General features: G+C 44.1%; 1 protein-coding gene across 1 annotated transcript in view; it reads right to left on the bottom strand.

The window, feature by feature from the left end:
• Positions 1-24,125, bottom strand: part of ATRN (attractin) — a 211,724-nt gene that overhangs the window by 34,746 nt on the left and 152,853 nt on the right. The window contains exons 25-26 of the mRNA XM_087874805.1: positions 22,989-23,050; positions 16,984-17,062 (exon numbers count right to left, since the gene is read on the bottom strand). Coding sequence (XP_087730931.1) covers positions 16,984-17,062; positions 22,989-23,050 — 141 coding nt within the window. The remainder of the gene's footprint in view (positions 1-16,983; positions 17,063-22,988; positions 23,051-24,125) is intronic.

Here is a 24,125-nt window from a genome sequence, read left to right on the forward strand (position 1 = left end):
AGGAAGAGGGAGGAGGAGGAGGGAGGAACGAGGAGCAGGACAACAAGTGTGAGGTCCTTGGTGCTCTCTGAAGTTGGTGGTTTTCTTGCAGACATTTCATTACCAAAATAGCTAACATCATCAGTGCTAGAAGGGAGTGGGGTTTGCAGAGAGGAGGAGGAGCTGTACTATGAACAGACAATGAGAGATGGAATGCTTTAAATTCTACCATTATTCTCACAGTTCCAGGAGCCCCAGAAAGATAATTTGGAATTGCATTTTGGGTCTTGTACATTTTTTATTCTTCTCTTGCTTTTAATGCGTTCCTTCTACTTCTTCACTTAAGTGACTAATAAGGCATTATTCTCGGAAGAGAGCGAGGGCCATGTTTACGTCATTGGGGCTTCGGGAGTTAGAGAAATGGTCTCAAATTCCTATAAACGCCACTGAAGAGACACAAAAGGGAAATTCAGACTCAAAGGATGGGAAAATACCAGGCTTGACAATAGAGCTTGTCAGAGAGAACTTGAAATAATAATTGAATGCAAACTGAAGATGAGCTTGCGGTGTGAGGTGGCAGCCAAAAAAAAAAAACCACACCAAAAAAACTCAACAACCAAAAAAAACACAAATGCAATTTTAGATGGCATCAACAGATGTAAATTTTCCAAGTCATGAGAAATAACAGGTCTGTTTTTTCTTGTGCCGGTCAGATCCCAATCTTGGGTATTCTGTCCACATTTTTTTTTTAAAAAAAGCTGTATGCCATCCGATAAAAGGAGAATATTTGCAGTTCAGGGTTGAACTGTGGGGTCCTTGGTGCTCTCTGAGCCTGGTGGTTTTCTAGGAGACGTTCCATGACCTAACTAGGGAACGTCATCAATGCTAGAAGGGAGTGGGGTTTGCAGAAGAGGAGGAAAAGGGGGAGGGGGAGGAGGAAGAGGAGGAAGAGGAGGAGAAGGAGAACTGTGGGGGCTCTCTCAGCTTGGTGGTTTTCTTGGAGACGTTTCATCACCCAACTAGGGAACGTCATCAATGCTAGAAGGGAGAGGGGTTTGCAGAGAGGAGGAGGAGGGAGGAGGAGGAGGAGGAGGAGTGATGGGGGTTTTAATCTGGTTTTTATTGAATTTCTTAATTTTAACTTGGACTTCTGTTTTAAGGGTTTGTCTGTTCGGTTTTAATTGTTGTGAGCCGCCCTGAGTCCTGTGGAGATAGGGCGGCATACAAGTCCCAACAAATAAATAAATAAATAAATAAATAAATAAATAAATAAATAAATAAATAAATAAATAAATAAATAAATAAATAAATAAATAAACAAATAAATAAATAAATAAATAATAAATAAGCAAGCTAACATCATCAGTGTGAGAAGGGAATGGGGTTTGCAGAGAGGAGGAGGAGGAGGAGGAGGAGCAGGAGCAGGAGGACGACGACGACGACAACTAGGATCGTGGGGGTCCTTGGTGCTCTCTGAGATTGTTGATTTTCTTGCAGACGTTTCATTACCAAGCTAAGTAACATCATCAGTACAAATCAGCACTGATTATCATCACATCATCAACAGCACATTAGCAGTAGCGGCACTGATGATGTTAACTAGTTTGGTAATGGAACGTCTGCAAGAAAACTACCAAACTCAGACAGCACCAAGGAGCCCATAGTCGTCGTCCTCCTCCTCCTCCTCTCCAAAAACCCCACTCCCTTTCCAGCACTGATGATGTTACCTAGTTGGGTCATGAAACGACTGCAAGGAAACCCCCAAGCTCAGAGGGCACCGAGGAGCCCATGGTTTACCCTGTGTCAAATCCACTCACCCCCCCTCCAGCCGTTTTATTTATCTTTTTTTTTTTTCTAAATTTGATTTATATGCCGCCCTTCTCCGGAGACTCAGGGCGGCTTACAATGCGTTAAGCAATAGCCTTCATACTTTTGTATATTTATACAAAGTCAGCTTATTGCCCCCACAATCTGGATCCTCAATTTATCTACCTTAGAAAGGATGGAAGGCTGAGTCAACCTTGAGCCTGGCGGGATTCGAACTTACTTTAATTGCAGACAGCTGGTCTTAATAACAGGGTGCTTTAGACCACTGTACTACCAAGGCTCTACTTTACTCTATTTTACTCTACTCATAAGAAAGGATATTTTAGGACGTGCACAATGAAAAAAATCTGCAGTAAGATAGCAAAAGCAGACAAAAGAACCATAACCTACAATTTGCCAATACGTTCCATAGCAAAATAAAAAAATAAAATAAAAAAAAATGGTACTATCCAAACTACAAGTTGGAGGCGCTAAGATTTATTGCAATGCCTCGGTGGAACCCGTGCCTCCCTTGACAAAAAAACTGAAAAGTGTTACCCAAATAATTTTATAATGGCTGCAGACAGAAAAACCAGAATAATGGCCATGTTTGCAGTTGTCGGAAATAAGCGAAGTGTATGGATATTTATTACATGTTTAGCAGGCAAAACTGCATCTCTCTCTCTCTCTCTCTCTCTCATCTATCTATCTATCTATCTATCTATCTATCTATCTATCTGGTGGAAAATATTATATCATGATCAGTTCCTCCTATTCAATGGCATGATTAACCTGTGGACCAGTTTATCATGTCACATTAATAATAATAATAATAATAATAATAATAATAATAATAATAATAATAATAATAATAATAATTATTATTATTATTATTATTATTATTATTATTATTATTATTATTATTATTATTATTATTATTATTTTATTTCTATACCGCCCTTCTCCCAAAGGACTCAGGGCGGTGTACAGCCGATTTAAAACCCCAAAAAATTAAAATACCCCAATTTAAAATTATTATGCTGATAGCCCGGCCTGGCGGAACAACAGGGTCTTCAACATTAAGCCAAATAATGGGGTTTATTTGATTTTGGCTAAGCATAATGAACATATCTGGTTGTCCGGTGTTATTTCATGCTGATCTAGGGTCAAAATAAAAGATTTGATTCCGTGTAGTTGTTGCCGTTTGCAATCTGTGCCTGCCTCGTGGCTGAACGTTATGTGTGAACACCATTTTTCAATTTTGTTTTTCCAATTCGGAATAGAGCTGGAAGGGACCTTGGAGGTCTTCTAGTCCAACCCCCTTTCTACCGTTTCACACAAATGACTCTTTTTTTTAAAAAAACCTCCAGTGTTGGAGCATCCACAACTTCTGGTGGCAAGCTGTTCCACTATATAATTGTTCTCACTGTCAGGAGATTTCTCCTTCCTTCTAGGTTGGCTCTCTCCTTGATTAGTTTCCATCCATTGCTTCTTGTCCTGCCTCCTGGTGCCTTGGAGAATAGGTTGACCCCCTCTTCTTTGGGGCAGCCCCTTAAATACTAGAATACTGCTTCCATGTCACTCCTAGTCCTTCTTTTCTCTAGACTGGCCGTACTCAATTCCTGCAACCGTTCTTTTTATGTTTGAACCTCCAGTCCCCTAATCATCTTCGTTGCTCTTCTCTGCACCTTTTTCCAAAGTGTTGACATCTTTTTTTGTAATATACCACTTGTTCTGAAATGGTTTAGGATGTAATGCTTTGCGCAGGGGGCTGGACTAGAAGTCCTCCAAGGACCCTTCCAGCTCTATTCTGATTCTGATTCTAATTCTGGTGATGCCGTATTCCGGATGTGGCCTTACTCAGGATTTATAAAGCTGTGCTAATACTTCCTGCGATTTTGATTCTATGCCTCTGTTTATCCAACCCAGAATCGTGTTGGCTTTTTTTTTGGCTGCTGCCGCACACGGCTGGCTCGTGTTTAAGTGATTGTCCATAAGGACTCCAAGGTCCCTCTCGCAGTGACTGTTTTTGAGCCAGGTTTCGCCTAATCCGCGCTTGTGCCTTTGGGTTTTTTTTTCCTTCCCAGGTATAAAATCTTGCTTTTCTCCATGTTCAATTTCATTTTGTTGGATTAAGATCCATCGTTCCAAGTCTGTCAAGATCCTTTTGGATCCCGAACTTGCCTTCTGGGGTGTTGGCTGTTCCTGCCAGTTTATTGTCATCTGCAAATTTGATAGGCTGCTGTTTGACGAACTATATTTAAAAAGACCCTGGCTTAAAATGATACGTGAATCTAGGCCGGGTGTCTGCAACCTGCGGCTCCGGAGCCACATGCGGCTCTTTCGTCCCCCCTGCTGTGGCTCTCTGTCCACTGGACCCACCACTGGCTGGCCCCGCCCCCTCGCCCTCCCCTCCCAGTCACTGACCTGGCCTGAGAAGGTAAGGGCGACGGCGGAGGAATGGAGACTCGCTCCATATTCCAGAGCAGGAGCGAAGCAGCCCTGTAGTTGCCATATCTCGCAGGCGCTTATAACAGATTAACAGAGTTGAAAGGGACCTTGGAGGTCATCTAGTCCAGCCCCCCACTCAAGCAGGAGACCTACACCATGTCTGACAAATGGCAGTCCAGTCTCTTCTTGAAAGCCTCCAGTGATGAAGCTCCCACAACTTCAGAAGGCAACTTCTGTTCCATAGGTTGATTGTTCTCACTGTCAGGAAATTCCTCCTTATTTCCAGGTTGAATCTCTCCTTGGTCAGTTTCCATCCATTGTTCCTTGTCTGGCCTTCAGGTGCCTTGGAAAACAGCTCGACCCCCTTCCTCCTCTCTGGGGCAGCCCCTCAAATATTGGAAGACTGCTATCCTGTCTCCCCTGGTCCTTTTCTTCACTAGAGTAGCCATGTCTTCTGTCCAACTATGATTCACTCAGATTTCTTTCTTTCTTTCTTTCTTTCTTTCTTTCTTTCTTTCTTTTTCTTTCTTTCTTTCTTCTTTCTTTTTCTTTCTCTCTCTCTCTCTCTCTCTCTCTTTCTTTCTCTTTGGAAAATAGCTTGACCCCCTTCCTCCTCTCTGTGGCAGCCCCTCAAATATTGGAAGATGCTATCCTGTCCCCCATGGTCCTTCTCTTCCCTAGACCAGCCATGCCCAGTTCCTGCAACCATTCATCGTATGTTTTAGCCTCCAACCCCCTCATCATCCTGGTTGCTCTTCTCTGCATTTCTTCTAGAGTCTCAACATCTTTTTTTATAGTGTGGGGACCAAAACTGGATGGAGTACTCTAGGTGTGGCCTTACTAAGGCTTTATAGAGTGGTATTAGTATCTCCCTTGATCTTGATCTTGCTCTCTGCCCCGAGAAACTGCCCCGGGTACGGCCGATGCTCTGCATTGTAGAGGGCTCCGGGAGGAGGAGGGGACACCGTCTCCCCCATTGTGAAGCGTGCTAAATTTAACTACTGCGCAAGGCGCTGTGAGAGCAGCGGGCAGGCTATGGAAGTGGCAACAGCAGCGCCGTCAGCCACAGCCGGGCCGATCCAGTGTCTCAGGGCAGAGAGCAAGTCATGTGTCTCCCCGAGGGATCAAGGTGCGTGCAGCACAAGGAAGGGCCGGAGGAAGTGCCTGCGAGATATACAAGTAAAGGCAAGGGTGAAATCTACTTAACTTCCCTATCGATTCGGAAGTGCACGCGCCGCGCGGACTCTCTGCGCGTGCACAAACCCGGACCTAAAGTTACTTTATTTTTCAGTGGCGTCGTAACTTCGAACGGTCACTAAAAGAACTGTTGTAAGTCGAGGACTACCTGTATGAAAAAGAACAGTTCCCAGCCCTTCCCAATCTGTTTCAATTCTTTAAAATCCCTCCGTGCTGACGTCTAATCTAAGCATTGAGGCAAAAAAAGCCCCAAAACAGGTTCTGTAAAGAAAAATATTCTTTTTTTTTTACAGTAAGAGGTGAAACCCTTAAATGCCTAAAATAAACACGCTGTGTCCTTCGAGAAGCCAAAAAGGGATGGGGGGAAAACACACAGCCTCCCTTATGCAGAGATCCACATAAGGCAAGAGATAAATAATTCTGTGGCGGTATTTCCATCATCGCTTAAAATTAAGTTTTCGGTTCCCTGGGGCAGCGATTGCATTAACGTTAGCTAATTAGGTTTGTAACCAACTTTGTAAAGCCACATTTACGTCGAATTTTTTTTTTTTTTTTTGGAAAAAAGAAAGACAGAAAAAAGGGGGCAAAGAAATTAAAATTCAAATGCTTCTCAACAGGCGTTTTCACTTTTCAAATTACAACAAACACACAGAGAGAGAAAAAGAGAGAGAATAAAGCTGCTGGGAATTGGGTGATACATGAAACCACGAGACAAATGGAGCCTCATCAGTCGTGGATTAAACCCATTAACCCCCATTACGGTATCAGAATCAGGCCCTAAACAGGAAAAAAAAGACAATAAAAGGACACCTGTATGGCGACCGGTAGGTAGGCTGATGGCTAGGGTGGTGCCGGTTAATTTTCAAATAAAAGACCCAATGCAAATGCAAATGAGGAATGCCGAAGAATATAATAACGGCTCCCCCATCGACGGAGCCCCCCCGAAGGATTATGCCGTGTAATTATTTAAGGAACTATCATAATTCTCCAAATAGAAGGATCCCATCTCTTTTCATTTTATCCAGGGATGTTGAGTCTCAAAGATGCTCGTATGGGACAAGAGGAGAGGCAGATGATTGGGTGGCGACGAAAAGAAAATTAAATGTTTTGGGGTGCCCTGCGTGGAGTGGCTCAGAGATGGTACCAATCCCAGCCACCCCACGGCGCTCGCTCTCTCTCTCTCTCTCTCTCTCTCTCTCTCTCTCTCTCTCTCTCTCTCTCTCTCCCTCCCTCCCTCCCTCCCTCCCTCCCTCCCTCCCTCTCTCTCTCTCTCTGGTGTGATTTGCGGCACGCGTGCTGCAGAGTGCACAAAAATGATTTATTTCTTAAATGATACTGTCTTCGAGACCCAGGAGAGGAGAGAGATTTCCCAGAACCCTGAAGGAACGGCACAAATGTTGATTTTATCCTCGAGGATCATGTGGATGCAAAAAAATAAAATAAATCCTGTTTTTAAATCTTTCGTTTCAAAAAAAAAAAAAAAAAAAATCAGCAGCAAGAAGAGCTTTCCGGAGTATTTTTTCTCTGCAAGATCTTTTAAAATCTCAGGAATATTAAAGGCGTTTCAAATGCTTTTCACCACCGGTTCGCCCCGGAGGGAGGAAAATTTGGATCTGAAGTCTTTAGCCGAGTAAAACCCAAAAAAAAATCTCAAAAGGATATGTAACCGACTTACGACGGCCTTGGAGCCCAATATTTCCGTTGCTAAGCGAGACATTTCTTAAGTGAGCTTTGCCCCATTTTACGACCTTTCTTGCCACAGTTGTTAAGTGAATCATTGCGGCTGTTAAGTTACTAATGCGGTTGTTAAGTGAATCATCCGGCTTCCCCCGTTGACTTTGCGTGTCAGAAGGTCACGTCACCCAGGGACGCTGCGACCGTCATAAATAGGAGTCAGCTGCCAAGCGTCTGGATTTTGATCATGTGACCACAGGGATGCAGCTATGGTCGTTAAGAGGAAAACGGTCACAAGTCGCCTTTTTCGGTGCCGTTATAATTTGGAAAGGTCACTAAATGAACTGTTGTAAGTCGAGCTGCATGGCTAAGTCCTCAATGTATGACCACCATTGAGCCTAAAATTTCTGCCCCTAAGTGAGACAGTTGTTCAATAAGTTTGGTCCAGTTTCATAACCTTCTTTGGCCAGATAATTGTTAAGTGAATCGGTTGCAGGAACTGGGCATGTCTCGTTTAATGACGAGAAGGACTAGGGGAGACATGATAGCAGTCTTCCAATATCTCAGGGGCTGCCCCAAAGAAGAGGGAGTCAAGCTATTCTCCAAAGCCCCTGAAGGCAGGACAAGAAGCAATGGATGGAAACTCATCAAGGAGAGAAGCAACTTAGAACTAAAGAGAAATTTCCTGACAGTTAGAACAATTAATCAGTGGAACAACTTGCCACCAGAAGTTGTAGGTTCTCCAACACTGGAAGTTTTTAAGAAGAGGTTGGATAACCATTTGTCTGAAGTCGTGTAGGGTTTCCTGCCTGGGCAGGGGGTTGGACTAGAAGACCTCCAAGGTCCCTTCCAACTCTGTCATTCTATTCTATGGGTCAGTTGCCAAGCATCACATGATTTTGACCACGTAATCACGGGGAATGCTGCAGCCATGTCAAGTGTCAAATACGGTCACGAGTCCCTTTATTTCCAGTGCCGCCGTGAACATCAAACGGTCCCTAAGCAAAAGCTTGTAAACTGAGGACTGCCTGTAATTTGTCCTCTGTTCAAATAATGTCTCTGCGAAATTTCCGATGCTTTGGAGATGGCAGGCGAATTGCAGGCAATCAACCGTTTCAGATTGCGCTGAGGTTCAATCCCCCACCTCGCCTGATTTATTTCTGTCAGCGTCAGCCTTGAAATCCAGCTGACAGACGACGGCAAACAGTCCCCGAGGAGTTTTTAGGGTGTTTTTCTTTTTTTTTTTTTAAAGGACCTTCATTTTTTAAAAAGAGAGACCAAAAATACATGTTGTGGATTGGATGCCGAGAGGGGGAAAAAAAACCTTTTATGGTGCTTATATTTCAGCCATTCCTCTCTGCCTCCTCCTACACGTTACCTATCCCTTTCCAAATATCTTGGATTTAAAAAGGGGGCTATTGTCCCTGCCTTTGGTGTCACGCCAAGCTATCAAGAAACCTAGGTATGATTTTTTGTTGTTGTGGTTTCCAAGTTCTCCCGGAACAAAATACAGGCAGTGTTCGACTTACGAGCGCAATTGAGCCCAAAATTCTTGCTGCTAAATGAGATGGGTCCTTGGTGGATTTTGTCCCGTTTTTCGGTCTTTCTTGCCGCAGATGTTAAGTGAATCGCAGCAGTTGTTAAGTCAGTGATGTGGCTGTTAAGTGAATTCCTTGCCGGATTTCTTTCAACATCGTCTTTGGGGTCAATTTAAACCCATCCAGATTGATCTGGATGAAAACTGCTCCTCTTCTAGCACAAGTTTTGCCAAGACGGCTAGCTGGGGACGCTGGGAAGTGTAGTTCAAACATGTTGGGGTTGGTGGTAATGGGAGGACGAGGAGGAGGGAGAAAAGAGGGAGGAAGGAGGAAGAGGGAGGAGGAGGAGGAGGGAGGAACGAGGAGCAGGACGACAAGTGTGGGGTCCTTGGTGCTCTCTGAACTTGGTGGTTTTCTTGCAGACATTTCATTACCAAAATAGCTAACATCATCAGTGCTAGAAGGGAATGGTGTCTATGGAAAGGAGAAAAAGGGGGAAGGGGAGAAGGAAGGGGAGGGGAGTGGAAGGAGGAGGAAGAAGAGGAGGAAAAAGAGGAGAAGGACTGTGGGGTCCTTGGTGCTCTCTGAGCTTGGTGTTTTTCTTGCAGACATTTCGTGACCCAACTAGGTAACATCCTCAGTTCACTGTACAACCCTGCGCTACAAATATTCTCTTCTATCGAGACCACTTTGCCTCTGAAGATACTAACCACAGTTGAAAGTGAGAGCTCAGAAAATCCGTGGTCTGGGCCGGGGTCATTAAACCCTGAAGCTCCACACTTCCCAAGGGATACTGGCCACGAAAGTCTTTCTGTTAAAAGTTCTGTTAAAAGTTTCTGTTAAAACCTTCAAAGTTCCTGGTTTCACCTATGAAAGGTGTTAAGATCCGGTGGTGTTTTTTGGTTTTTTTTCTCTCCTTGCAGGGTCTCAGACCTTCTCACTTAATTCTGCTATCTGGACATGTTTCTCCTCTGCTTTTGATAACCTAAATTATTCCTGCCGGATTTGAGGAAGGGGAGTCTCGAGTTGATTAATTCAACGGCTGGAAATTGTTCCTGCTCGGATCCAGACATCACTTGGGGACAAAGGATAAATGACACGCCACGACACACACGGCGGAGATCAATAAGATCATCACGGCCAGTAAATATTAATAACAGAGACTGGTTCTCGAATACCGTTAAGTTGAGGGCCGCCTCGATGCAAACCTTTGGTTAATTTTCACCAGTTCTTCTGTCCTTTTCGATTCAAGGCATTAAAACCAAGGATAACGGGCTTAGGCTAATAAACCTACCATATGATCACCTTTGCAAAACACCTGGCTAAAAACCATTTCATACCTGTGACATTTGCTGCCTAAACCCTCATTAAATACCTTAACTTGGCTCCAGGCGGAACACGGTATTTCTCTGCCTTTTTATCCAGCATAAAAAAAACACCCGATTAATGTTTAATTTAGAGGAGGGGGGAGAAACCCTCCCCCCACCAATCTCTGGGAAGGGTTTCGCCCAGAAAATCTGGAGAGAAAAAAAAAAACATCAGCTGTTTGTAGGGTGTGTCACATTTTTTTCACCTTTCCACTTTTCCCAAAGATTAGGGATTGCTCAAAAGTGGTGACGTGCCTCGGGTATTGTAAAGGTATTTTAATGCGATTTAGAGGCGCTTGGGAAGGAGCCACACAAATCTTGTCACTTTTTAACATTTTGTTTGTTTGGGGTCTTTCAAATGCCTGGCGATGGAACACCACCGAAAAGTTTTTTGAAGCGTATTTATTGATGGGGATTTTTATAACCTGCCTGGCGCTGTTAAATACGCTTCCAGTTGGACAGAAGGGAAACAATTATCCTACACAGCTCTAGAACTTCATCTGGTTGTTGTTGTGACCTAGGCTTACTGAGTCATTATAATACACAATTAGTCCCAAAAAAACCTATTTTATTGTAACAGCTGAGAATTATGTTCATTTCCAGCTGAGTCCCAATTAGTTGTAAAACAAGGCCTTCGGAAGAAGTCCTTCGGGATAATCACCAACCTTTATCTTCTTTGATAAGATACCCTGCCAAAGGCCTTACTTGGCAAAGCCCCACGAAGTTCAGAAACAAACAAGAGATGCCGACTGGAAACAGAGTTAGCAACGTTGCTTTCCTACAAAAGGCCCCAAGTGCCTTTGTTTCTCTTTTAAGCCTTATGGGAGGGGTTAATCATCTCCTGGCCTTACTCCCGAGTCGTCCCTTTTGCTTCAGCTGCTTTTGACTTCTGGCGCACTAGGAACAGGCTCCTCCTGTTCCTCTGCCTCTCTGCTGTCTGACTCTGGGTGCTCCGGAGTCCGCACATCACTCCCAGATGGCCCTGGCCCCATCTCTGCCTCCGACGCAGAGTCCTCATCCGGGCCTTCCCCAGCCTCCAGGACTGGTCCATGTTCCTCCCCAGCCTCCTCACTGTCTGACTCCGCTGCCAGCTCTGCAGGCTGCTGGTGGACCACAACAGTTGTATCTTCTGGGTTCTTAAACCAGGTAGACCAGGGATGTCCAACCTTGGTGACTTCAAGACCATGTGGACTTCAACTCCCAGAATTTCCCAGCCAGCATGGCTGGCTGGGGAATTCTGGGAATTGAACTCCACAAGTCTTAAAGTTGCGAAGGTTGGAGACCCTGAGATAGGCAATTTAGTTCTGAGAAAAGTTGGACATCTCATCTCATGCTTAGTTGGCAGGGAAGTGGCGACGGAAAAGTAATTTTCTAGCTTCTCTCAAATTTGCTATGAGAGATGGAAAAGTATTTCACGAAGGTTTCATGCTATGGAGGTCACACCACACCCTCAGGTCTTCAAAACTTCACCAAGAACTCTAGGAGAAGATCCACTGTAGACTTGACTACCTTCTCAACCAATGCCCGGATCTTTTTGGAATCCAAAATGGTTTTCTCCTTTCTAAACTGTGTGGCTTAGGGTTGACCATGGGGTCAACTTGACCACTTGACCATGGGATCATTATTGTCTCACTTTTCCAACCTCAGACAAACAGGGTCCTACCATCAGGGCAAGGGAGTGGCAGAAGTTATGCTTTGTCACTTCTTCTCCTCCTGCTGGGAAAGTCAGTGATAAATCTGTAGAGTACTGATGATGTTCCCTAGTTTGGTAACGAGACGTCTGCAAGAAAACCATCGAGTTCAGAGAGTACCAAGTATCCCACAGTCGCCGTTGTCATCGTCGTCGTCGTCCTCCTCCTCCTCCACCACCACCACTATACAAATCCCACTCCCTTCTAGCACTGAAGATATTACCTAGTTGGGTCATAAAACATCTGTAAGAAAACAGCCACGTTCAGAGAGCAATAAGGACCCCACAGTTCTCGTCCTTATCCATTTTGCAAACCCCATTCCCTTGAAGCACTGATGATGTAACCTAGTTTGGTAATGAAATGTCTGCAAGAATACCACCAAGCTCGGAGTGCACCAAGGACCCCTCAGTCCTCCTGCTCTCCTCCTGCTCTCCACCAACCCCACTCCTTCTAGCACTGATAGTGTTACCTAGTTGGGTCCTGAAACATCTGCAAGAAAGCCACCAAGCTCAGAGAGCACCAAGGACCCCACAGTTCTCCTCCTCCTCCTCTTGCTTTCCACCTCCTTTCCCCCAATCCTCTCCTCCTCCTCCCCTTCCTCTCCATAAATCTCACTCCCTTCTAGCACTAATAATGTTACCTAGTTGGGTCCCGAAACGTCTCCAAGAAAACCACCAAGCTCAGAGAGCACCAAGGACCCCAGAGTTCAACCCTGAGCTACAAATATTCTTTTATTTCGATAAAACGCCGTCCTGAATCCAAGGTGCCTGCCTATTTGTACCCAAAAAAAAAACACCAGAAACAAGAGTCAGCCGAAGAATGAAAAATGTCAAAAATCAATGGAAAGACAAACACTGAATGCGAACAAATGTTGGGTTACGAGGCTGTAGCCATGGCAATCTCGAAGAACAGAGCAATATCGGTATCTTGAGGAAACAGAGTAATTAAGACTTAAGTGGCAGGTATAGCTGGGGCGCTTAATGTACAGTCAATTTACTTTACAATTAAATCCTTCGTAAAATATTACACTTCGTTCAAACTGCAGAGGTCTCGGGAGCAGGACTGATGTTCTTTCTTGCAAAGGTTTGGTCAAACACAGCGAGAGGGGCATGGTTGCGTGTGTGTGTGTGTGTGTGTGTGTGTGTGTGTGTGTGTGAAGCACATTTCGACCCACAAGACTGAATACAAAATACACTGAATTAGCTTTTTATCAGGGGTGAAATGCTCCCAGTTAGGACCGGATCACCTGATCCAGTAGCGATGGCGGCGGGTGGTTCGGAGAACCGGTAGCAAAAATCCCTGCCCCCCCCATGCCCAGCTGAGCCGCGCAATCATCAGAGACTTTTTTTTTAAACTTTTAAAAGCATTTTTTCTACAACCTCTTCCGCCGAAAAAAATGCTTTTAAAAGTAAAAAAAAGAAAAAAAGCCTCTGATGATCAGGCAACTCAGCTGGGATCATCAGAGGCATTTAAAAGAAAAAAAGCCTCTGCCGATCAGGCAACTCAGCTGGGATCATCAGAGGCATTTAAAAGAAAAAAGCCTCTGCCGATCAGGCAACTCAGCTGGGATCATCAGAGGCATTTAAAAGAAAAAAAGCCTCTGCCGATCAGGCAACTCTGCTGGGATCATCAGAGGCATTTAAAAGAAAAAAGCCTCTGCCGATCAGGCAAGTCAGCTGGGATCATCAGAGGCATTTAAAAGAAAAAAAGCCTCTGCCGATCAGGCAACTCAGCTGGGATCATCAGAGGCATTTAAAAGAAAAAAAGCCTCTGCCGATCAGGCAACTCAGCTGGGATCATCAGAGGCATTTAAAAGAAAAAAGCCTCTGCCGATCAGGCAACTCAGCTGGGATCATCAGAGGCATTTAAAAGAAAAAAAGCCTCTGCCGATCAGGCAACTCTGCTGGGATCATCAGAGGCATTTAAAAGAAAAAGCCTCTGTCATCAGAGCCATTTAAAAGAAAAAAGCCTCTGCCGATCAGGCAACTCAGCTGGGATCATCAGAGGCATTTAAAAGAAAAAAAGCCTCTGCCGATCAGGCAACTCAGCTGGGATCGTCAGAGGCATTTAAAAGAAAAAAGCCTCTGCCGATCAGGCAACTCAGCTGGGATCATCAGAGGCATTTAAAAGAAAAAAAGCCTCTGCCGATCAGGCAACTCAGCTGGGATCGTCAGAGGCATTTAAAAGAAAAAAAGCCTCTGCCGATCAGGCAATTCAGCTGGGATCATCAGAGGCATTTAAAAGAAAAAAAGCCTCTGCCGATCAGGCAACTCTGCTGGGATCATCAGAGGCATTTAAAAGAAAAAAGCCTCTGCCGATCAGGCAAGTCAGCTGGGATCATCAGAGGCATTTAAAAGAAAAAAAGCCTCTGCCGATCAGGCAACTCAGCTGGGATCATCAGAGGCATTTAAAAGAAAAAAAGCCTCTGCCGATCAGGCAACTCAGCTGGGATCATCAGAGGCATTTAAAAGAAAAAAGCCTCTGCCGATCAGGCAACTCAGCTGGGATCATCAGAGGCATTTAAAAGAAAAAAAGCCTCTGCCGATCAGGCAACTCTGCTGGGATCATCAGAGGCATTTAAAAGAAAAAGCCTCTGTCATCAGAGCCATTTAAAAGAAAAAAGCCTCTGCCGATCAGGCAACTCAGCTGGGATCATCAGAGGCATTTAAAAGAAAAAAAGCCTCTGCCGATCAGGCAACTCAGCTGGGATCGTCAGAGGCATTTAAAAGAAAAAAGCCTCTGCCGATCAGGCAACTCAGCTGGGATCATCAGAGGCATTTAAAAGAAAAAAAGCCTCTGCCGATCAGGCAACTCAGCTGGGATCGTCAGAGGCATTTAAAAGAAAAAAAGCCTCTGCCGATCAGGCAATTCAGCTGGGATCATCAGAGGCATTTAAAAGAAAAAAGCCTCTGCCGATCAGGCAACTCAGCTGGGATCATCAGAGGCATTTAAAAGAAAAAAAGCCTCTGCCGATCAGGCAACTCAGCTGGGATCATCAGAGGCATTTAAAAGAAAAAAAGCCTCTGCCGATCAGGCAACTCAGCTGGGATCGTCGGAGGCTTTTGAACGAATTTTTTTACAACCTCTTCGCAGAAGAGGTTGTAAAAAAAATGGTTTTAAAAGTTTAAAAAAAAATTGGCCACGACCACCCAGTCACATTACCCCCCCCCCCCACCAAGCCACATCCACAGAACTGGTAGTAACAAATTTTAGATTTCACCACTGCTTTCTATGTACAGGTAGCTTTCAACGTACGGTCACAACTGAACCCAAAATTTCCGTCCCTAAGCGAAACCATTGCTCCGTAAATTCTGTCCCATGTTATGACCTTCCTTGCCACAGTTGTTAAGTGAATCGCTGCCGTTATTAAGTTAGTAACACTGGTTGTTATGTGAATCTGGATTCCCCGTTGATTTTGCTTGTCAGATGGCCGCAAAAGGGGATCACGTGACCCCCAGGGACACTGCAACTGTCCTAAGTACATGCCAGTTGCCAAGCATTTGGATTCTGATCACATGACCACAAGAATGCTGCAATGGTCAAAAGTTTGAAAAATGGCCAGGTCGTTTTTTTCAGTGCTGATGTAACTTTGAACGGTCACTAAATGAACTGGGGATTGAGGATTACCTGTTTTAACTGCTGCATATGAAATTAGGGAATTATGACTCCATGTCCAGAATATCTTCGTATCTTAAAATTAAAATCTGATGAGGAATTGAATTCTAACTAGAAAACATGCCTGGACTATAATTCGATGCACAGTGTTGTGCCATCCAAAATTTTGATTTTTCTATATATGGAGTCTATATTTTAACTTCATGGGATATTCCACTTTGACTAACCTGGCAACGTTGATTCATTAATTATACCCTTTAATTTTGAACTGAGCTGACCACTGTTCCTAATGACATATCCTTAGCCTAATAGCAATTTCTGAATTTTTAAAGTGACATATGTTCTATTACTTACAAGTAATTAACAATACAGTGGAAAACCATAATCTACGTGACATTCTAGATCTCTTGTTTGATTATTCATAGTGTGTTATTTGTATTTTACTCTTTTGTTCTTTTTGCTGTGCTTAATCTTTTTGTTTGTGTCACTTGTATTTTTTAAATTTAAAAACAAAGTGTAGAAAAAGAAAACAAAAACAAAGCATAGAAATTAGACCAAATACTTATACACCTGGTGCTACACTGAGTTATTTTTTTTTTTTTTAGAAATTGTCATTATCTAAAATGGACAACTAACTTCAAAAACGTCATCAAAAAAGCACAACCAAGAATGTTCTTGGACTGGATGACCTCCAAGGTCCCTTCCAACTCTGTTACTGTTAGCAAATTTTACGGCACACTGTCTGGAATTTTGGTGACAGACGTTCTAAAAATGATGATGTAACCGTACGTTGATTTATTTGTATCCTGCCTATATTAGTTTCATAAATAACTCAAGGTGGAAAACATATCCAGTACACTTTCCTCCTCCTATTTTCCCCAAAACAACCCTGTGAGATGGTTGGGCTAAGAAAGAGCAACTGGCCCATAGTCACCCAGATGGCTTTCATGCCTAAGGCTAGACTAGAACTCACTATCGCCTGGTGATTGACCCAAAGTTACCCAGCTAGCTTTCATGCCTCAGAAAGGACTAGAACTCACTGTCGCCAGGTGATTGGCCCAAAGTCACCCAGCTGACTTTCATGCCTAAGAAAGGACTAGAACTCACCGTCTCCCATTTTCTAGCCTGGTGCCTTAACTAGACCAAACTGCTTCTCTTTGGTATACATAGTCCCCAATTTATGTCCACAAGTGGCACCAAAATTGGTGGTGGTTAAATAAGGTTGCACCCAATTTTATGATTTTGCTGGTCAGAAGCCGGCTGAGAAGGTCACCAATGGCAGTCACGTGGGACGCGACAACCATCATAAAAACATGCCAGTTGCCGTGTGGCCAGTTTTGTTGGCGTGACCGTGGGGACGATGAAGCAGTTCTGAGTGCAAGGACCTGTCATAAGTCACTTTTTAGAATGCCGTTGTAACTTTGGGCAGTTGCGAAACTAATAGTTGTAAGTCAAGGACTATCGACAGTGCGAGTGCCAGGAATGTGAAGCAGAGCTGTGCCCTTCTTCTCGCGCCTGACTGCATACCAATATTGGATGTTCGTTTTCACCCAAAAGCCATTTGCTGCTTCTCTTAAGGGGGAGGGTGGGGGAAGGAATCCAGAAGCTGAGATAAAAACCACGCAGATCATTGCAGAAAGCGGTAATTGTGTCGTTCTGACCCACCTCTCTCCTCCGTGATGCCCAGCAGCTTTGCTTAATCTTCCAAACCACGGCAGCCACGAGAAGCAGAGACAAGAAGCAGCTGAAAAGAAGGAAGGAAAGAGAAATAAAATCAGTGAGCTGGCTTTCCCTGGCTTGAATGTTAGAAAAATACAGCAAAACTGACTCCCTCCTGCCAAAAAAAGAAAAAAAACCCCACCTCATTACATTGTAGCTTCCATGCCTAAGGTGGGACTAGAACTCACAGTCTCCTGGTGATTGGCCAGAGTCCCCCAGCTAGCTTTCATGCTTAATGCAGGACTAGAACTCACAGTCTCCTGGTGATTGGCCCAAAGTCCCCCAGCTAGCTTTCATGGCTCCGGGGGGGGGGGGTTAGAACTCACAGTCTCTTGCTGCTTGGCCCAAACTCTCCCAGTTGGCTTTCATGCCTAAGGCAGGACTAGAACGCACCGTCTCCCAGTGATTGGCCAGAGTCCCCCAGCTAGCTTTCATGCTTAAGGCAGGACTAGAACTCACCATCTCCTGGTGATTCACCCAAACTCACTCAGTTGGTTTTCATAGCTAAGGCAGAACTATAACTCACCGTCTCCCAGTGATTGGCCCAGAGTCCCCCAGTTGGCTTTCATGCCTAAGGCAGGACTAGAACTCACCATCTCCTGGTGATTCACCCAAACTCACTCAGCTGGTTTTCATAGCTAAGGCAGGACTAGAACTCACAGTCTCCTGGTGATTGGCCCAAAGTCCACCAGTTGGCTTTCATGCCTAAAGTGGGACTAGAACTGACCGTCTCCCAGTGATTGGCCAGAGTTCCCCAGCTAGCTTTCATGCTTAAGGCAGGACTAGAACTCACAGTCTCCTGGTGATTCACCCAAACTCACTCAGCTGGTTTTCATAGCTAAGGCAGGACTAGAAGTCACCGTCTCCCACTTTCTAGCCTGTTGCCTTAACCATTAGACCAAACCGGCTGTCTGACTGCAACGCATTGGGGAAATGTGAAAATATGCACCAAAAAAAAAAGGGGGGGGATCTAAAATCATGAGGTTTTGTCCTGCTTCCTTTTTTTTTTTTTAAAAAACAATCTTAGGTAATGTCTTCTTTGGAACGCCTATGAAACTAGAAAATGAACAGTGCCCGTATTGATTTATTCACCGCCGGAGATTTATATGCCCACTCGTTTCCCAAGACACGGAGCAGATTCTAGGCAAATGTTATCATTAATCGTCATTAAAAAAAACAAAACGAAAATCCAGAAACAAGCAAGATGTCTCCATTTTTCAGATGGACAGTGAGAGGCCGGAAACCAGCCGACCAACAAACCTGGTTTGGATCGGAGCTCCGTTTAAGCTTCTTTTATCGGCAGAAGCGCGGTGGGCGCCTTGCCTCACGCTGACTTTGCAAAAAGCCCTCCATTATTTTTTCTCCAGGAAAGGAAAGAAGACATTGATCTAACCGTTTTTGTAGCCAATATTCCCACCTCCAAATCTTATGGCCGTTCTTTTTGATCCAATTACCTATACGAGTTGACAGCCTCCCACTGGAAAACTCAATTTCTTCCCATTTCAAGGCCGCTCAAAAGAGGACTTTCAAGGCAGAGCTTTGAGGAGGCAATGGCTACGGAGCCACTGCACAACCGAGAGGAAAATAACATTATGCGCTTGGATGTTGTCTCACCCTTGAGCCACGAGAAAGCTAAGTTTATTAATAAGGAAAGGGCTAAGTCTATTGACAAATGATCCTAAAACTTCGCTTTCCTGAACATATTGCTATAGATGACAGCCGACTTAGTTCTGTTGCTCCCTTTCAAGACTTCACGTCTATCAAAATCTATCAAATCTATCTATCTATCTATCCATCCTTCCTTCCTTCCTTCCTTTACCCATTGTCTGTCTGTCTCTCTCTCTAGCTACTCATCCATCCATCCATCCATCCATCCATCCACCATTTACCAATTATCTGAATTAAATAATTCAGCCAAATTATTTAATTCGCTTTTAATCTATTTTAATCTATTTTAAATTTTTGTACTTCTGTGTTTTATCTTGTGGCTGTTCACCGCCCTGAGTCCTTCGGGAGAAGGGCGGTATAGAAATTTAATAAAATAAATAAAATAAATAAATAAATCTGTCCATACATCCATTCATCATTTACCCACTGTCTGTCTATCTGTCTATCTCTATCCATCCATCCATCATTTACCGATTATCTGTCCATACATATATACATCATTTATCTAGTCTTTCTTTCTTTCTTTCTTTCTTTTTCCCTTTCTGTATCTATCTCTATCTATCTCTATCTATCTATCTCTATCTATCTCATCTCTCTCTCTCTCTCTCTCTCTCTCTCTCTCTCTCTCTCTCTCTCTCTCTCTCTCTCTCTCTGTCTCTGTCTGTCTGTCTGTCTCTCTCTCTCTCTCTCTCTCTCTATCTATCTATCTCTATCTGGCCTTTATTATTTTTACAAATAAGACAGTGAACATATCTCACACACCTTCATCCTCCTATTTTCCCCGCAACAACAACCCTGTGAGGTGGATTGGGCTGACTCACCCAGCTGGCTTTCAAACCTAAGACAGGACTAGAACTCACCGTCTTCCTGGTGATTGGCCCAAAGTCATCCAGCTGGCTTTCATGTCTAAGGCAGAACTAGAACTCACCGTCTCCCACTTTCTAGCCTTGTGCCTTAACTCCTAGACCAAACTGGCTCCCTTGCAGGTGTGCATCTAATGCCATAAGCAAGGAAAAGTTTGCAACCGCAGCGGCAATATGTGGACAAGTACAAAAGAGTCTGCTATCCATGCACTAGCCAGCATCCTATTTTCCAACAGCTGGGCACAGTGGAACTCCTCAAATAAATTTCACATGAAATTTAAATGCCGTAGAAGACTTCGACATGTTCTCCTTTTCCATTTGCCATTAAAAATGCCTTAATTTTAATTTTGTTTTTTTTATCTTGGGAAACTTCTTTCTGCAATGCTTTGCAGGTGATTTCTCTCAAGGGCACCCAACTGGACCTATTTCCATGGTCCTGCACCCTGCACCTATTTTTATTTATTTTTTATTTTTTTTGCAATCTGCCACAAGGAGGCAGTGGCTCTCCGTTAAGTGCGCCAAAGAGATTTTATTTTAGATTGGTCATTAGCATGGCTACAAATAGCAGAAGGGAAGAGTTATGGCTACCTTGTCAAAAGCATCGGGATTTTGAATTGGCCTAGTTCCGTGGGGTCCTCCACCTTCGCCACTTTAAGACTTGTGGACTTCAACTCCCAGAATTCCCTAGCCAGCATTGCCATGGTTAATTAACCTCATGGCTGGCCGGGGAATTCTGGGAGTTGAGGTCCACAGGCCTTAAAGTGGCCAAGGCCGGACAGGCCTTTTCTATCCTCTTGCCATAATGTCAGAGTTGCAAAGGGTTGTGTGTGTGTGTGTGTGTGAAACTACATATTGGTGTGAGATTCCGCACGAAGCACAAAGCCGAATTTTGCAAGGGACGAAAAGCGGACTTCTCTGAGGAGAACTAAAATGGCGGCCTGCTGTGAGGATGATGTTCACGCCCAGAATTCTGGGAGTTGAAGTCCACAGGTCCTAAAGTCGCCAAGACTGGACACCTCTAGTATATTAAAATACAAAATGCCAACACAGAAGCAGGCATATCGTTCTATATTTCCCACAATTAAGACGAGGACGGTAGAATCGCAGAATGTCTGAGTTGTGAAGGACCGCAAAGAAAAGGGGGTCAATCTATTCGCTAAACTCAGGGTCTCCAACCTTGGCAACTTTAAGACTTGTGGACTTCAACTCCCAGAATTCCCCAGCCAGCCGTTCCCTCCCTCCTTCCTGGCAGCTGAAATTCTGGGAATTGAAGTCCACAAGTTTTAAAAGGGCCAGGAGATGATGAGTTCTAGGTACAAAAGCCAGCTTCGTGACTTTGGGCCAATCACCAAGAGACAGGAGTTCTAGTTCTACCTTTGACATGAAAACCGGCTAGGTGACTTTGGACCAATCACCAGGGGATGGTGAGTTCTAGTCCTGCCTTAGCCATGAAAGTCAGCAGGGTGACTCTGGCCCAATCACCAGGAGACGGTTAGTTCTAGTCCCACCTTAGGCGTGAAAGCTCACTGGGTGGCTTTGGGCCAATCACCAGAGGGCAGTGAATTCTAGTCCCACCTGGCTGAGGAACTCTGGGAGTTGAAGTCCACAAGTCTTAAAGTTGCCAAGGTTGGAGACCCCTTTGACAGGGATGAAATCCTGCAGGTTCTGGAGAACCGGTAGCGGAAATTTTGAATAGTTTGGAGAACCGGCAAATACCACCTCTGGCTGGCCCCAGAGTGGGGAGGGAATGGGGATTTTGCAGTATCCTTCCTCTGGAGTGGGGTGGGAATGGAGATTTTGCAGTATCCTTCCCCTAGAGTGGGGTGGGAATGGAGATTTTGCAGTATTCTTCCTCTGGAGTGGGGTGGGAATGGAGATTTTGCAGTATCCTTCCCCTAGAGTGGGGTGGGAATGGAGATTTTTCAGTATCCTTCCCCTGGAGTAGGGTGGGAATGGAGATTTTGCAGTATCCTTCCCCTGGAGTAGGGTGGGAATGGAGATTTTGCAGTATCCTTCCCCTGGAGTAGGGTGGGAATGGAGATTTTGCAGTATCCTTCTCCTGGAGTAGGGTGGGAATGGAGATTTTGCAGTATCCTTCCCCTGCCACGCCCACCAAGCCACGCCCACAGAACCGGTAATAAAAAAAAATTGAATTTCATCACTGCCCTGCGAGTCTAAACCACCCGAAGACAAAGACTAAGAAACAACGGATGGAAACTAACCAAGGAGAGAAGCAACCTGGAACTAAGGAGAAATTTCCTAACAGGAAGAACAATTAATCAGTGGAACAGCCTGCCACCAGAAGTTGTGGGCGCTTCATCGCCGGAGGCTTTTAAGAAGAGACTAGACAACCATTTGTCTGAAATGGTATCGGGTGTCTTGTTTGAGCAGGGGGATGGACTAGAAGACCTCCAAGGCCCCTTCCAACTCTTGCTATTCTTTAATCCGTGAAAGTGATGGCCTTACAGGTGACCTTGGTGCAACTCTCTATTCTTTATTTGTATTTTTATTTTCCCAGAAAAGAACCCATGTGATGATGTTCTTCGAAACAAGGTGGATTTATGGATTTTATGTATCATCATCAAATACAGAGCTGGGCATTTTACGATACGGATATGGGCCACATCCGTTCCTTTGACTGTCCCCGTCCACCCTTTCTTTTACAGGTAGTCCTCGACTTACAACCATTCATTTAATGACGGTTCAAAGTTACAACTGCACCAAAAAAAAAAAAGTGACTTAGGACCGTTTTTCACACTTACGACCGTTGCAGCATCCCCCATGGTCACGGGGTCAAAATTCAGAGACGCTTGGTGACTGATTCGTATTTATGACGGTTGCAGTGTCCCGGGGTTATGAGATCCCCTTTTGCGACCTTCTGACAAACAAAGCCAATGGGGAACCCAGATTCATTTAACAACCGTGTTCCTAACTTAACAACTGCAGTGATTCACTTAACAACGGTGGGAAAGAAAGGTCACAAAATGGGGCAAAACTCGCTTAACAGCTGTCGCGCTTAGCAACAGAAATTTGGGGCTCAATTGTGGTCGTAAATCGAGGACTATCTGTATTTTGAAGGCGGCAGCGCTCTCTCTCTCTCTCTCTCTCTCTCTCTCTCTCTCTCTCTCTCTCTCCACATATAGATAGATAGATAGATAGATAGATAGATAGATAGATAGATATAGATATATAGATATAGATATAGATAGATAGATAGATAGATAGATAGATAGATAGATATATGATATATTAGATATAGATATATAGATATATGTATCTTTTTCGATTTACCAATGTGCGTCTGTGCACGCCAATGCAACTTCAGAGCCGCTCCCAATTTTTCACATGGGCCCTCAGGAAAATTAATTACCCGCCCCTGATATATTAAGAATATAATAATTGGGTGCAGAGCTACCGTACCTGAAAAACGTGACAAAGAACTGCACCAGATCCATAAAGTTACTGTGCTGTGAAAATGCAATCTGTAAAAAAAGAAAAACAAAATTAACTATTGCGATTGCAATTATAACTCTGCCTGATGCCTAGCCTTAAATCTTTGCTCAGAGATTTTAATAATCAACGGTTTGCATTAAAGTCCCAAACAAGCTTAGAAGACATAAACCAAAAATGTATTTTCCCCAAATTGTCACAGAATAGCAGCACGTGCGGAAATCAATGAATATACGCTCTTAAACCCAACGTTCTGAAAATCTGGCCCCTAATTAAATTAAATTAAATAAATATTCAGTGAATAAACTTCCTCCGCATCCTGATTTTTTTAGACATAATTACAATGGCGAACGTGCCTAATACAGTAGTCCTCGACTTACAACCGTTCATTTAGTGACATTTCAAAGTTACAACGGCACTGGAAAAAGGACCGTTTTTCACACTGACGGCCGTTGCCAGCCTCCCCGTGGTCACGTGATCAAAATTCAGACGCTTGGCAGCCTGACTCGTATTTATGACGGTCACAGTGATCCCCTTTTGGGACCTTGTGACAAACGAAGTCAATGGGGAAGCCAGATTCATTTAAAGGTCGTAAATATGAAAAAACGATCACAAGCTTCTTTATTCGGTGTCGCTGTAACGTCAAACGGTCACTAAATGAACTGTCGTAAGTCGAGGCCTACCTGCAATCTTCACGTGTATCTCCATTATTTCCCATTGCGCAATAGCTGACTGTTGACTTCATACGGTTCTAAAGTCATATTTCACCATTCAACATTTTATTCCTCTATTGTCAGGACCGATTAATCCCCCCAACACAGCTAAAAACATAAATAAAATCCACGCAGGTCATTATTTTAAACACACACAGTCTCACACACACACACACAAATACAATCAATTGAAGACAACCGTTGTTTAAGAGAAGTGCAAACCGAAAAGAGGGATGAAAGGAAAACGTAAACATGTCATGGAGATAAAAACCTTAAGGACAGCAGCAGAAATAAAAGAGGATTAAAAGGTCCTTGGGAATTAAAAAAAAAGAAGCCTTTTTCTGCTGCCAATCTTGTTGCCTTGGGAAGATTCGGCTCTCCCTGAAGGACTACG

This window comes from Pantherophis guttatus, chromosome 8 (assembly GCF_059756535.1).
Source record: "Pantherophis guttatus breed Tessera chromosome 8, ASM5975653v1, whole genome shotgun sequence".
Classification (NCBI taxonomy): domain Eukaryota; kingdom Metazoa; phylum Chordata; class Lepidosauria; order Squamata; family Colubridae; genus Pantherophis; species Pantherophis guttatus.